The sequence below is a fragment of the Borostomias antarcticus genome (assembly GCF_949987555.1).
Source record: "Borostomias antarcticus genome assembly, chromosome: 24".
NCBI classification, from domain to species: Eukaryota; Metazoa; Chordata; class Actinopteri; order Stomiiformes; family Stomiidae; genus Borostomias; species Borostomias antarcticus.
In genome coordinates, this window is record NC_140257.1 from 835820 (window position 1) to 849015 (window position 13196).

At 48.4% G+C, this 13196-nt stretch overlaps 2 protein-coding genes across 2 annotated transcripts; both read right to left on the minus strand.

Moving 5' to 3' along the window:
- Window positions 1–466: 466 nt before the first annotated feature.
- LOC311325202 (uncharacterized protein) lies at window positions 467–3731 on the minus strand (the record flags this gene model as incomplete). The annotated part of the gene is made up of 7 exons (XM_084457872.1): window positions 467–693; window positions 865–1028; window positions 1124–1372; window positions 1484–1740; window positions 2439–2761; window positions 2844–3056; window positions 3170–3731. The coding sequence occupies 7 exons, from the start codon at window positions 3729–3731 to the stop codon at window positions 467–469; spliced, it is 1995 nt and encodes a 664-aa protein (XP_084313998.1).
- A 9-nt stretch (window positions 3732–3740) lies between these two features.
- On the minus strand, window positions 3741–12290 carry LOC311325203 (uncharacterized protein; the record flags this gene model as incomplete). Its single annotated transcript, XM_084457873.1, has 13 exons — window positions 12254–12290; window positions 10895–11437; window positions 10682–10785; window positions 10162–10583; window positions 6298–6562; window positions 6120–6182; window positions 5875–5973; window positions 5757–5777; window positions 5334–5404; window positions 5148–5246; window positions 4506–4996; window positions 4062–4386; window positions 3741–3920 (listed from the first exon to the last, which is right to left on the minus strand). Exons 2-13 carry the CDS (start codon window positions 11434–11436, stop codon window positions 3741–3743), a joined length of 2682 nt encoding a protein of 893 aa, XP_084313999.1. The 5' UTR covers window position 11437; window positions 12254–12290.
- Window positions 12291–13196: the final 906 nt, after the last annotated feature.

The following is a 13196-nucleotide window of genomic DNA, read 5'->3' on the forward strand; positions in this document are numbered from 1 at the left end:
AATTGCTTGTGGGTGGCTCTCAATTGACTCCCCTGACTAAATAAAGGTTTCCATTCAATACCAAGACATTTCCACCAGCTAGTTATAGCTATGAACTATCTATTCTATGAATGAATTGAAAATCAACACATTATAAGTTAACAAACAAACATGATATAGGGTGTATGTTACACACTTGGCCTTTAAGATATCAATTCAGTGAGCCATAGGGCTCCATGTCCAAGTGTCCTTAGCAAGACGCTGAACCCCAAATTGCTTGTGGGTGGCTCTCAATTGACTCCCCTGACTAAATAAAGGTTTCCATTCAATACCAAGACATTTCCACCAGCTAGTTATAGCTGGCAAATGAACTATCTATTCTATGAATGAATTGAAAATCAACACACAAGTTAAAAAAAGAAACATTTTAATAAAAACAGATATTCACAATAATAACATATATACAATATAACCCAACTCCTTCCTCTTACTTCCTCTTCATCTCCTCCAGCCACTGTTCGACCGTCTTCCCCCCAGACGTCTGAGCACAGAATGTGGTGTTCTTAAAACGGCTGTGCCCCGTTTCCTTTGTTTTAGGCAACCCACACTTTTTGCACCTGTATGTGTCATAGGCCTTGTGCGGCCTGACCTGGGTGGCCTGGGCCTCCTCCATTTTCTTCTTTCTCCAGGCTGTGGTCTTGGGGAGCTGGAGACCTGGAGGAACCGGGGGCACAGGGAGGGCCGTAGCAGGAGGCAGAGGGGTGGTGTGAGGGAGTGGGGCAGGGAGGGCCGTAGCAGGAGGCAGAGGGGTGGTGTGAAGGAGCGGGGCAGGGTCAGAGGTGGGCCGGTGTATTGAAACCCTGCCCCTTTGGGGAGCCTCTCCACTCCTGTCCTCTGGCACAGTGAAGAAAGTTTCTGTAGTCTGCTGCTGACGCACTCCACTATCAGCTGGTGGTAAGTGGGCGGGGGCGTCAGCAGCAGGTACACTGGGTCTCCATGGCGTTGGGTCCAGGATGGCCCGCTCCTGGTTCCTCTGTTTTTTGTTGTGCCTGCACAAACAGAGCAATAACATTCAGTACACCAATTTATTAAATATATATTAATAACATAGTTTGAATAGTATTGGTTTATTATAAGTACGTACCACTGGCTGAGGGTCAGCTTATTGACCTGAAACAAGCGGATCTCTGTCTTGGCCTGGAGGTCTGGACTGCCGTCGACCAGGTCTTTGATCCTCCGGTAGTCCCGGAGGATGGTCGCCCAGCGGTCCAACCTCACCCCAGCAATGGTCCTGCCGGCAGGGTGGAGGAGACACAGCTCTCTGAAAATGGCCTCCACAAGGCGGCTACTGTCCGGCCACTGAGAAGGCCCTACACCTTGTCCAAGAAGGCAGCTGGATGGAGAGAAAAGGCAAATAAGTAAACAAATGGCTGCTATTGAGTAAAGAAGTAAACAAATGAGTGTTTAAGTGTGTGACTGACAAAATACAGCTCTCTCTACATACCGCTTCAGACTGTCCACTCCTGGAGTGACAGCCGTCTTTGAGCGACTAGTCCTGAAGCGCCCCTTCACTAGTCGGTCCCGGAACCTCTCAGGGTAGGTCACCGCCTTCTTGTCATCCGGGGTCAGCTTCGCCCAGAGAGCTATGATCTCCAGCACCTTCTGCCTGGAGATCCACGCCTGGTCCCTCAGACTGAGCAGTGCGTGTCCCAGGCGGACCACATGCTGGTACCCCGGCGCTCCATCTGGTCCCAGGAAGTCCTGAGAAGAAAAGGAAATCAACAAGATGATTATTAAAAACCAAATTCAATTTTTTTCAAGGTTCAAGGTAGTTTTATTTGGCAAATGTACAGTAATTGTCGTGTATTAATTTGCCTAATTAAGCTCGACCCTTTGTTCTAATCCAGATTATATGATATGTGTCTATTCATGACGAGACAGTAGGCCAGAAAAGCAGATATCACGAGGTGTGTTCTGTACGGGAGGGGCTAGAGCAGTGGCTCCGTGGGAACACAGCTGTGGCCCAAAAGGAACATTTAAACGTTATCAGTTAATGAGCCAAGAGGCCAAGAACCGACATGGCATAAGCCAGGTGCTATACACCAGGGTCAGGCTAGAACAACATAGCGTGAGAAAGCAGGTGTTCTCAAAACGGCCCATCAGATAAGGTATATAAGACCTGACAACAAGTCAGTTGTGTGTATTATCTCTCGAGAGACTACCGGTTTTAATTGTCTGTTACTGATTGTACAAACAAATAAAGCCTGTTGCATTTAATTCAGTTATCAGTGCCTGTTTGATTCAACGTCAGCTTACTGAACAAAGAACATTTGAAGATTGTAACAGAACCGAAGGCGTCCGTTCACGTCATAATACAGGGTAAAACATGCAGTGAAAGGGGGGTGCTGAGTCACTGTGCATTTCCCTGCATGTCTAGTGTGATCTACAGTAAATCTTACATTGTCATCCTCTGGCGCCGCAGCACCCTCCTGCTCGGCTGGGTTGTCCCTCGCTGGACCGGGCTGTGAGGGAGGCGCTGGACCAGGCTGTGAGGGAGGTGCTGGACCGGGCTGAGAGGGAGGTGCCCTGGGTAGAGGAGGCAGGAGGTCTTCCAGGACAATGGTAGGATCTACATCCTCCTCGTTGCCCAGATCGATCCCCTCGTCGTCCTCCAACTCAAAGTCCTCCTCCCTCACTCCATCAGGCACCTCTGGGTCCCTGGTGAGCTCTTCTGGTTCTTCTCCAATCTGGGAGAGGAGGTAGTCCAGTCCGATGAGCTCACCTGAAACAAAGTACAGAAAGGGTTTACTTACTGGTGTGTGTGTGTGTGTTCTGTGTAAGAACCTGAGAGAGAGAATACATACCAGTGTATGGAACAGGGTGCGTGAAGTCCTCAGCTATCTTACAAGCCAACAACTCTTCAGTGAGGGAGTTGATGGCCTGTTTCAGGCGGCCGTCATAGCTGTGGATGGATGGTCCGTAGTGCCCCTCCACAGCTATCCCAGCCCGGTCCTCATTCCACCTGGTGAGCCCCTCCAGGAGGAAGGCATGGTAGTGGCCCCCCCTCAGGCGAGTTCCTTTAAAAAATGAAACAAGATTTTTTTGTAGTAATAAACTCTCACCCAACGTCCAGCCACTGGTTAAGTGAACATGAGCTTAACAACATCTGTTTAAATGTCTGAGTATATACCTGGAATGAACCGGTTCAGGTGGAGGTGAAAGGACTCCAGTGACGACGACCCCCGGGAGCAGCGGAACACAGGCAGGAGGAGCCCTCCCTTCTTCTCCCTGCCTGTCTGGGTGTACATCTGCATGCCGGGGGGATCCTGGATGCACTCCAGGTGACGCCGCTGGCTGTCCCAGATGACCTCAATCTTCCGGTGGTCCAGGAACGGAACGCCCAGGGTGTCGGTGGAGCTCCAGAAGTCCCTGAACAGCTCCTTCAGACGCCGCTCGGTCTCCTGCACCCCACGAGTGCGGCGGCGACAGTGCCTGGCCAGCTCCTTCTTGGAGATGCTGTTGGCCACCTGGGCATCGCTGATGGGTCCCAGGGAGGAAGCCTCCAGTAGCGCGCGCTTGGCCGCCATCAGCAGGTCTACATCCTCTCTGCACCACTCGAATATGCAGCCTGACATGCGGCTCAGAAACAAGCCGTAGAGAGGATGGCAGTCCATGGTCACTCCCCCAGCCAGCCGGCAGGTGAAGTGCCAGATGTCCAGCCGGACCGCAAGCTTGTCCCACTGGCTGAACATGGCTGCCGCTTAGCCCGGGCCATGGGCAGAGCAGCAGTCCCGGTCCACATACAGCAGCACGGGAGGTGGGACCCCCACGTCCTGGTAGCGCTGCTGCAGGCCTGCTGTCATGGGGAGCAGTTCCACTCCCTCCGCCTCTGTCAGGACTGTTATGAGCACCTGCCCCAGCTCGTTGGCCACGTTGGTGGCCTAGGCAGCCCTCCCTTGGAGCTTGCCCGCCAGCTTCTTGGTCACCTAACAACAAACAGATGTATAACATAGGGATGACATTAATATATCTATATTTCACAGGGATACAATTCATGTTTTCATTCTGCCATTCATTGTTACCTTCTTTGTGGAGTCCATCTTCAAGATGGACCCATACACGGAGGTGATCCGGGCCTTCATCTCCTCCATCCTGGGCACCAAATCAGCAGCGCGGACGGTCAGCAGCCAACGGGGTGAGGGCACAGGGATCATGGGAATCGGAGGCAGGACGGTTCTCACCGCAGCACCCGGGACAGCAAACTTCTTGCAGGTGCTGAGGTAGAGGATGGTCTGGGCCATCCAGCGCTCGCTGTACTGCTCCCTGATCTGGTTGTACAGCCTGGTGGTGCTGTTCCCCAGAGTCCTCTCCCTCATCAGCTTCACCACCTTTATGTCACAGGCCAGACTGATGGAGAGATGGGCAGATAAGACAATCATTAGTTATAGGATAACTTGAATCAGCAGGGCTTTTTTAAATAATCTATTTTGCATAGTACATAAGTGAAAAGCTGTGTGTCCACTCACTGGTAGGTAAGAACAGCTGGAAACAGGCTCCTGCGTCCGGGCTCCAGCTGATCCAGGGTGTCGAGGGACCAGGAAGTGTACTTCTTGGTACAGCGGCGGCACTCCAGGTACTCCGTAGCCAGGAAGTACCACCCTTCCATGTCCAGGACCTTGCGCACAACTTTATAAAGGCCACAGCTTGTGAGCGCATGCTCCTTGCACGGCCGACTGCAGGACTTCAGGGCGTGGTTCTTGCAGTCTGGCTGGGTGCACACAAACTTGTAGGCCCACAAGCGGTACGGCATCCACAGGCAGAGCGGGCGGAGGAAGAACCCATCTGGAGAAGCCGGAGGTTGGTGGAAGATGTTGGGCAGCGGAGGGGGGTGATACCAGAGGGTCAGGTCGCTCTTGATGACCGCTTTCCCACTGGCATCGGCTTTGAAGAGCGCCTTGCTCACCCACTGGTGCTGCTCTTTAGGGAGGGTTTTAATCCACCCATCAGGCAGAAGAACCTGTGAAAGAGAGAACACATTAGGTTCAGCTCTCTCTGTGTGTGTGTGTGTGTGTGTGTGTGTGTGTGTGTGTGTGTGTGTGTGTGTGTGTGTGTGTGCGTGCGTGCGTGTGTGTGTGTGTGTGTGCGTGCGTGCGTGCGTGTTTGATTACCTCTTTGTGAGTGACAGGCGGAGGCTGTGGCCTGATTCTCAGTCTGTCCAAGGCTAGGGATGGAGGAGCTGGCAGGGTGGTGGCGGTTGGAGGAACAACCTGTGAAAGACATTGGGTTATTACAAATTATTATTGTTATTAATAATAATAATAATGATAATAATAACAATAAGAATGATTGATTACCTCTGGCTCAGTGATGACCTCTGGCTGAGCAACAGGCCTGTCAGCCAACAACAAGGTTGTTGGAGCTGGAGCTACACAGTTAATAAAACAAAGGTTAATCTACCATAATATTGCACAAGAGTTTAACTTTAACACAATACTTTAATTTGGTAATGAATTGCATTAAGTTATTACTACAATGCAGTGTGCAAAGAGTTGAATTGAAATGATTGCAGCCAAATAGCAAAGCAAATAGTGGAAGCCACACAAAGATGAGTGTTTCTCAGAGTGTTAATATGATTGGCTAGATGAGAAGACAATATGAGCTATAGCTAGTGATTATACCAGTGATGGAGAGAGAGCACCAACACTACCATGCAGAGCAGGAGTAAAGCAGTGACATTTCTACAACTACAACGTACAACTACCACATGATTCCACTTACCATGTCACTTACAGAATAACCTGTTTGCAATGACAGAAAGAGGAGTAAACAAAACCTCTATTCATATATCCATGATACTCTTTAGAACGATAAAGACAAATATACACATTGACATACCGACTACATCTGGGAGATCAGACCAGAATGAGCACTCCTCCATCAGCTCTTCATCAGTGATCTCAACTGCCACTAATGTAGTTGGACCTGACTGAGTTGCTGCAAAGAGACAGAGAGGTGAGGAGAGGACACACACACACACACACACATTCCTCCAAACTACTGTATTTGTCAAAAACACACATCTACAATGTAGATCATTTTAAAACTCACAAATGTAAAATCTGAATCAAATGTATTCTTACAAGGCTGGATGGTAGGGGGTGAAACCCGCCGTCTCACAGACCTGGCCACCACAGGTGGGAGAGCTGCAAAAGATTATGGGACACTTTTACACACACATACACACACAAATACACACACCTACAATGTAGATCATTTTAAAACTCATACATTTAAAATCTGAATCAAATGTATGCTTACATGGTTGGATTGCAGCGGGGGTAAGTGTCCTTTTCACAGCCCTTTGAATGTTCTGTACACTGCAACCTTTCCCAACCAACAGGCCACGCAGGGAGGAGACTGGCACTGGTGGCTGGGTAGCGCTGGCCCGGGAGGTAGTGCGTGGCTGGGTAGCGCTGGTCTGGGAGGTAGTGCGTGGCTGGGTAGCGCTGGCCCGGGAGGTAGTGCGTGGCTGGGTAGTGCTGGCCTGGGAGGTAGTGCGTGGCTGGGTAGCGCTGGCAGAGGGCTGGGAGGTACAGATGTGGGAACATAAGAATGTAACTTGACCCGCGGTATTCTAACAGGCGCTTTACGTCATTCCGCACCACCGCTCGCCTGCCCATAGGGGCGCAGTAATACCACGCATTGACCCATTGCTGGCTCGCACATTAGATTAGCCTACCGTTCTCAAACTCCTTGTTGTCTGTCTGGTTGTAATTTAATTATTACGAACAAAGCCTATCTATTTATAGTTTCTATCTCTGTAAATGTCGCCGGGTCTATATCTGTTAACTGTCGGGACAAGTAGAAGTTTAATACATTAGGCTGAGTGTTCTCATAGGGAACATGGCATCAGGACGAGTAAGATGGCTAACGGAGATGACCAGAGATGTGTTTGAAATGGTTCACTCACTCCCTCCCTATTACCATGGATGTATTGAGTGCGACTCATAGTGAACTACATGGGGAATGATTTAACAGTTTTGGGACACTACATGGAATATAACTACGTAAGATATCCATGACTCAAACAAGCAGACGCGCCGATCACTGATGGCAGCAGGTTGAAATATCAGGTAGTATTCAGGTTCCATGTTTAGTTGAATGATAAATCCCATATAAATGGTTGGAATTCTAATGATGTGCAAGTGTGATTTTGTCAACTTTAGTGCTGTCTGCTAATAGCAGGCTGTGAAGCTGCACGATGAGACCGTGATAGCAAGTTAGCTCACGACAGCAGCTTCCATAATATTAACGGTAGCTGTCGGTGGCTAAAAAGCAGATATCTAACTTTACAACGATGATTCCTGTAGCTATTTTGATGCTATAAGTTCAACTTCTGTTTCTCGGGCAGGAACGGAGACGAACTCGCATTAGCAGCAAAGCAGCTAGAGGAATGATCGCGCGGTCTCTTTAGCCCTGAGACCATCAGGCAGGCAGCAGGAGGTCGTTGAATGCTTTATATATTATTATGATAGTATGTCTAATAATACATTTGTTGAAAGTAAACAGGCTGATCTACTATACGGAATTGGACCGAGGAGTGTTCTCATATGGAACTAGGCTGCGCGCCCGCCCGCGACAAGAGCTGAATTGTAGTCAGCTTTCCCCTGCGTGCAGGACGCGTGCGTCCCCCGCTCCGAGCGAGAACGCAGGCGGAATGTCGCTCCCCGTCTGAAACGGCCTCGACTCCTGGAATCCCAAGGTCTTTCATATTGAAATTATCTTGATGGTCTCGGGAGTTGAGACGTGTTAAGGGAGTGCATCAGTCGTGAGCCTTGACAGTAGGCTACCAGCCTGCGCTGCGCTCAGAACAAAGTTGGATGAATGGATGGACTTTTTGGAATCCTGGAAAATGGATTATTGCGCTCTAAAATCATGAAAGCATAAATGTAAAAATGCAGCAACAGAAGTAGTCTAGATGAGATGGTTTAAATGAATGGCAACACATAAATTCAATGGCCGGTCATGGCAAAGCACCCGCTAACGCAGGCTACCCCCCTCCCACGATCCAGGGCTAGGAAACCGGTTCACCCAGTTTATATGAATATAAAAGAATTTGGGGGGGGGGGGGGGTTACAATAGTCTAGTCCAGGTTCGCTGGAGGACCTGTATTTTCAGTGTTTGCTGGTAGCGGACTGCATCGATCAATGCAATGACTCTCCATGTTTTCCAGTTTTACCCTTTTCATCAATAAAACATCATTTTTACAACCATGTCTCATTGATTGTGAAGGCATTTAGAGCTGCCGGTCTATTAGCCTACATTCGGACTCAGAGGATGACATAACTGTTTATTGAGAAACAATTGGCTATATAGGCTAAAGAAATACCACAATGCATGTAGTCTAGATATATTACATTATGGTTATACACTTTATGGTAGACTGCCCTCTCGCTCGCTAAGCAGGCTACATTGTGGCTGTTTTGTTCATCGCCTATAGGCTACACATTAGAAAAATGTTTTTTTTATATAGACCTAGAAGGAATCAGAATATGTGAAATTTAACTTTAGCCTATTTTAATACAATTCAAATTCTGCTTAGAGGGAATTATTTTCAACGGACATTATGACCTGAGCATAATTAATAATTATCTAAGTTAATATAGGCCTATGAGAACGCAACGCTTTTTACGGTAGGCTAGGCCTATGCGTCTTGTGATTGTACTGTAGCCTAGGCTACAACTTAAGGCTTGCCCTATTGAATTCATTTTATAGCCTACTAGGCTACTCATTATTATCGAATTATCTAGTTGATATATGAATAAAACAATAAGCCGTTTTAATGGCTATGGGCTACTAGTTGTAGCTATATGATGCGCTCTGCTCTTACGCACGGTTGAGGCGGCAGCTCAAATACACAGCCAACTGGAGATGTCGCGTCTGGGGAGGCTCTGTGTCTCTCCACCAGTCCCCAGCGAGTCCAAGCTCCCTCAATGAATAATACTTATTTATAATAGCCTACATAGCGCGAAACTGTTCATATAATAGGCTGTAGCCAGCGCGAAACTGCGCATTCCCTATAGCCGTTCATTGAACAGCTGGCGGCCGGTATAAATAAATAAAAACATACACGATATTTTGTTATTTGAATGATCTTGAATATATATATTCAAGATCATTCAAATAACAACATATTGTGTATGTTTTTTTCATTTATAATTTAACAATAGGGGGTGCAACAGAACACAATTTTAGGGAAAGTCATTGACAGGCGGACTTCAATGTTTTATTAAAATATAGTTATGTGCAAATGAAAACCCACAATCGTCCTATGGACCTTACCCCGATTTTGGAAATCAGATAAAGGCGTTCACAAGACCATTTCAATAATCGCATTATTACAATTATCGGTTGATGTCTCACTGTCAAACCTGCCGCTATGCACAAGATAGTTAATGTCCGGATATGATTGGCAATGAGTGATCTTTACTCATGGCGACTATTTCAATTTTGTATGGATCCACACCTCCGATCAAGCTTATTTTTTCTTTGTATCGTGCTGAAGCCATATAGCCTACTGCGCTCAGACTTGGCTACATTAGCTGGTGCCCCGTCTTCAAATTTACTTCCGGGGTTTACGAGTAGCCTACCAGTTGAATGCGTTCCAGAAACAAAACGCAAAACCCCCACGTTCACCATATCTTTACTAACAAATATATTTACAATACTGTTATTTTGCGCATTTGACCTAACAGCCACCACGTCTTGACCCGACGTCAGTTACCGAGATAGATAGGCTACTGTAGGCCTAGATATATTATAGGTGTTAGTAATAATTAAATTACATCGAGGTGGATAAAACATGTGTTTGAGAACAAGGTAATAATAACAATTAAACGTTATTTGTATAGCCCCTTTCATACAGATACCTTCAGCTCAAAGTGCTTTACAACAGAGCATTTAAATTAAAGAATGTGAAATTTAATGATGCTTCATTCGTAGACTATAGGAGAAAAACACTGAGCCCAGCCTGCTAAATCTACTCAAAGACGCCACCTGGCGGTGGTGCATCACTAAAACGAAATAACACCCGTCTGAAATCCCACGAGATTTCCAACGGGATTTCCCTGCCAAATACCGCGACGTGAAATGCTGCAGCAAGTTACATTCTTATGTTCCCACATCTGTAGTGCGTGGCTGGGTAGCGCTGGCAGAGGGCTGGGAGGTAGTGCGTGGCTGGGTAGCGCTGGCAGAGGGCTGGGAGGTAGTGCGTGGCTGGGTAGCGCTGGCAGAGGGCTGGGAGGTAGTGCGTGGCTGGGTAGCGCTGGCAGAGGGCTGGGAGGTAGTGCGTGGCTGGGTAGCGCTGGGAGAGGGCTGGGAGGTAGTGCGTGGCTGGGTAGCGCTGGCCTGGGAGGTAGTGCATTGCTGGGTAGCGCTGGCAGAGGGCTGGGAGGTAGTGCGTGGCTGGGTAGCGCTGGCCTGGGAGGTAGTGCATTGCTGGGTAGCGCTGGCAGAGGGCTGGGAGGTAGTGTGTGGCTGGGTAGCGCTGGCAGAGGGCTGGGAGCTGGTGGGAGTGGTAGTGGGGACCTCAGAGCGACCCTCAGCTGTTACAATAGAAAGGGCTGCATGTCATTCAAATATAGCATTTACAAAAAGCTACGTACATTATAAATAATTTTATAATAAGATAAATCATAATTACCTGGAGTACGGCTCAGCTGCTCATCCATACGGAGGACAAAGGTCTTCAGCGCTGCTACCTGTGACCCAGGCGTCACATCCGTCCCCCTAAGCCACGCCAAGTAGCTGTATAGATACAAGGGACATTACAATATGTGACAAACAGCATGCAAACATTCAGGATCATATTCAATCCACACATGATATTCTGAGGATTGAACAGAGCTGACTTTACCTCATGACTTCCTTGTTCCTGTCCCTGTATAAGTCCCCAAAGAGGGACCCCTTGTAGCGCCCAAAGCCCACAACCTGCTGCTCCTCCAGGTCTGCAGATATGGGCCCAGCACTGGCCCCCTGCTCACGCTGCAGTCGCTGCCTGACCACCAAGGCATCCACCTCGGGGAAGAGAGAGGCGTAGCTGTCCAGAAGGTCCTTGTTGTCCATCTGAGGAGTGTGGCTTTGGTCGCGCTCTCTCTCCCGACGGTGGAATGACAAGATCATGACAAGGTAGCCAGTGTCATTGGAGAGCAGCCACTTCAAGGATCGCCCCTGGTACTTGCCGAACTGGAGGGCACTCTCACTGTCCACCAGCCGCTGGTCCTGGGGATCACCACCTTTTGTAACTACCCTCTCAATGGCCTTCTGTCTGACCTCCTTGGCAGTCAGGACCTTGAAAGCAGACGAGCGGGGCAGCTTGCCTATGGTGACGGCAGCTTCAGAGGGCCTCAAGGTTAGATCCCCGTTACGCTGCCGTCGAAACGTTGGATTGAAATCCATTCTTTACAAAAAGGAAAAAGACAGAGAGTTAATATACAACAGCTAGGCCTACGGTTGATTTTTCTTTTACTGTCTCTACAGAAAACAGGGCTCTACCACCCCCTCCCCCCCAGACACACCTTTACAGAAAACAGGGCTCTACCACCCCCTCCCCCCAGACACACCTTTACAGAAAACAGGGCTCTCACAGGACTCTAGCCCCCTCCCCTCCCCCACACACCCTCTGCTGACGAATACACAGTCCCAGTAGTCCTTAACCTTGGCACAAAACAGGTCTACCACCCCCTCACCCCAGACACACCCACACCCTCTCCACAACTCCCTCTCTTACAGAGTGTACCAGAAACTAAACCAAGACACCAGCACTTTCACCAACTAGCCATAGCTATGAAGTAACTGTATGAAAGAAAGTAAAAATGATTTCTTATTTTATTTTAAAAAGCTTCACGTTTTATTCTGACTGAACTAGGAACGAGTCCCAGAGTCCCAAACACTGCTGTAGGCTAGCTCACTGTAGCGTTACAGCCAACTAGAGTTGGATCGACCGTGCGCTCACTGTAGATTACTGTAGCCTACTGTAGATTACTGTAGCCTACCCTTTCACCAAAAATAATTCATTGATGCCTTTCTTAGCTCATCGGCGACTTTTGGCGTTGTAACGTCGCCAGCATTACCGGCCACCGAGCCTCACTGTATGCCTCACTGTAGCTCATACTGTAAGTCAACATGCGTCAAAATAACGATCGACAGTGCGGTCGCTGTAGGTTAGGCTACTGTGGCCTACTATTTCACCAGAAAATAATTAATTGAGACTTACTTTTCCACGCCAACGACGTCGTGTCTCTCAAAATGTGTCTCCGTCCGTCTCCCGACTGTAAATCCGTTCCCGGTGTCCCATCTCGTCGTCTTTGCTTTCGCCGTTCGAATGCAGCGCCAGCGCGCGAGGAGCTCACTTAAAGGCGGGACCAGACGCGCCGATTGGCCGAGCAAACATTGGAACCATTAGAACAGCCAATGGTGCTCTGCGGCCAACATTGGGACAGCCAATGAGGGCGCGGCAACATTGGAACCAGAACATTGGAATCGGCCGAGAAGATCGGGACGCAGTTGGCGCACTATCTTACCCACTGACTAGTCGGAAAGAACTCTGCTGACGCAAGTTATTGTGAAATCGGCAGTGTGTGACTCCTCCAGAATAGTACTGATACCTCTTGGGAAACACTGCTTTGATGAAAGGCAAAACACTTGGTGGATGAGGAATGTATCAGATTCCTATTTTGGTAGCATGTTGGAGGTTCTCTATATTTTTGGAGAAGCCTTGCAGTGGTGGGATTCGAACCCATGCCTCAATTGAGACTGGAGCCTAAAGCACCTTGGACCACTCAGCCACACTACCTGTCTCTTAGGCCTGGAATGCTTAGCAGTCAGCATTACTTGTTTGCCTGGTCTTAGAAAGCTCCACAACCTCTTTCAACTTGAACACGGAGATGCACATGGCTCAGGATCGTTGGTCGTCGCGTATGATTCGCGCTGACTTATAGCAATAGCCAGTGATCGTGACAAACTTCTCTTCCAAAAGACTCTGCAGACACAAGTCACTGTGAAACATCCTTTGTGTTAAGCTAACAGAATCCTAGCCTCATGATTTGGGAAACACTGCCTCAATCAAATGCAAAACACACAGTTGAAGAGGAGTGCAACAGGATTGAACAGTCAAGAGAGCGTAAAACACATATTCTCCTTGTACCTTGATTGACAGC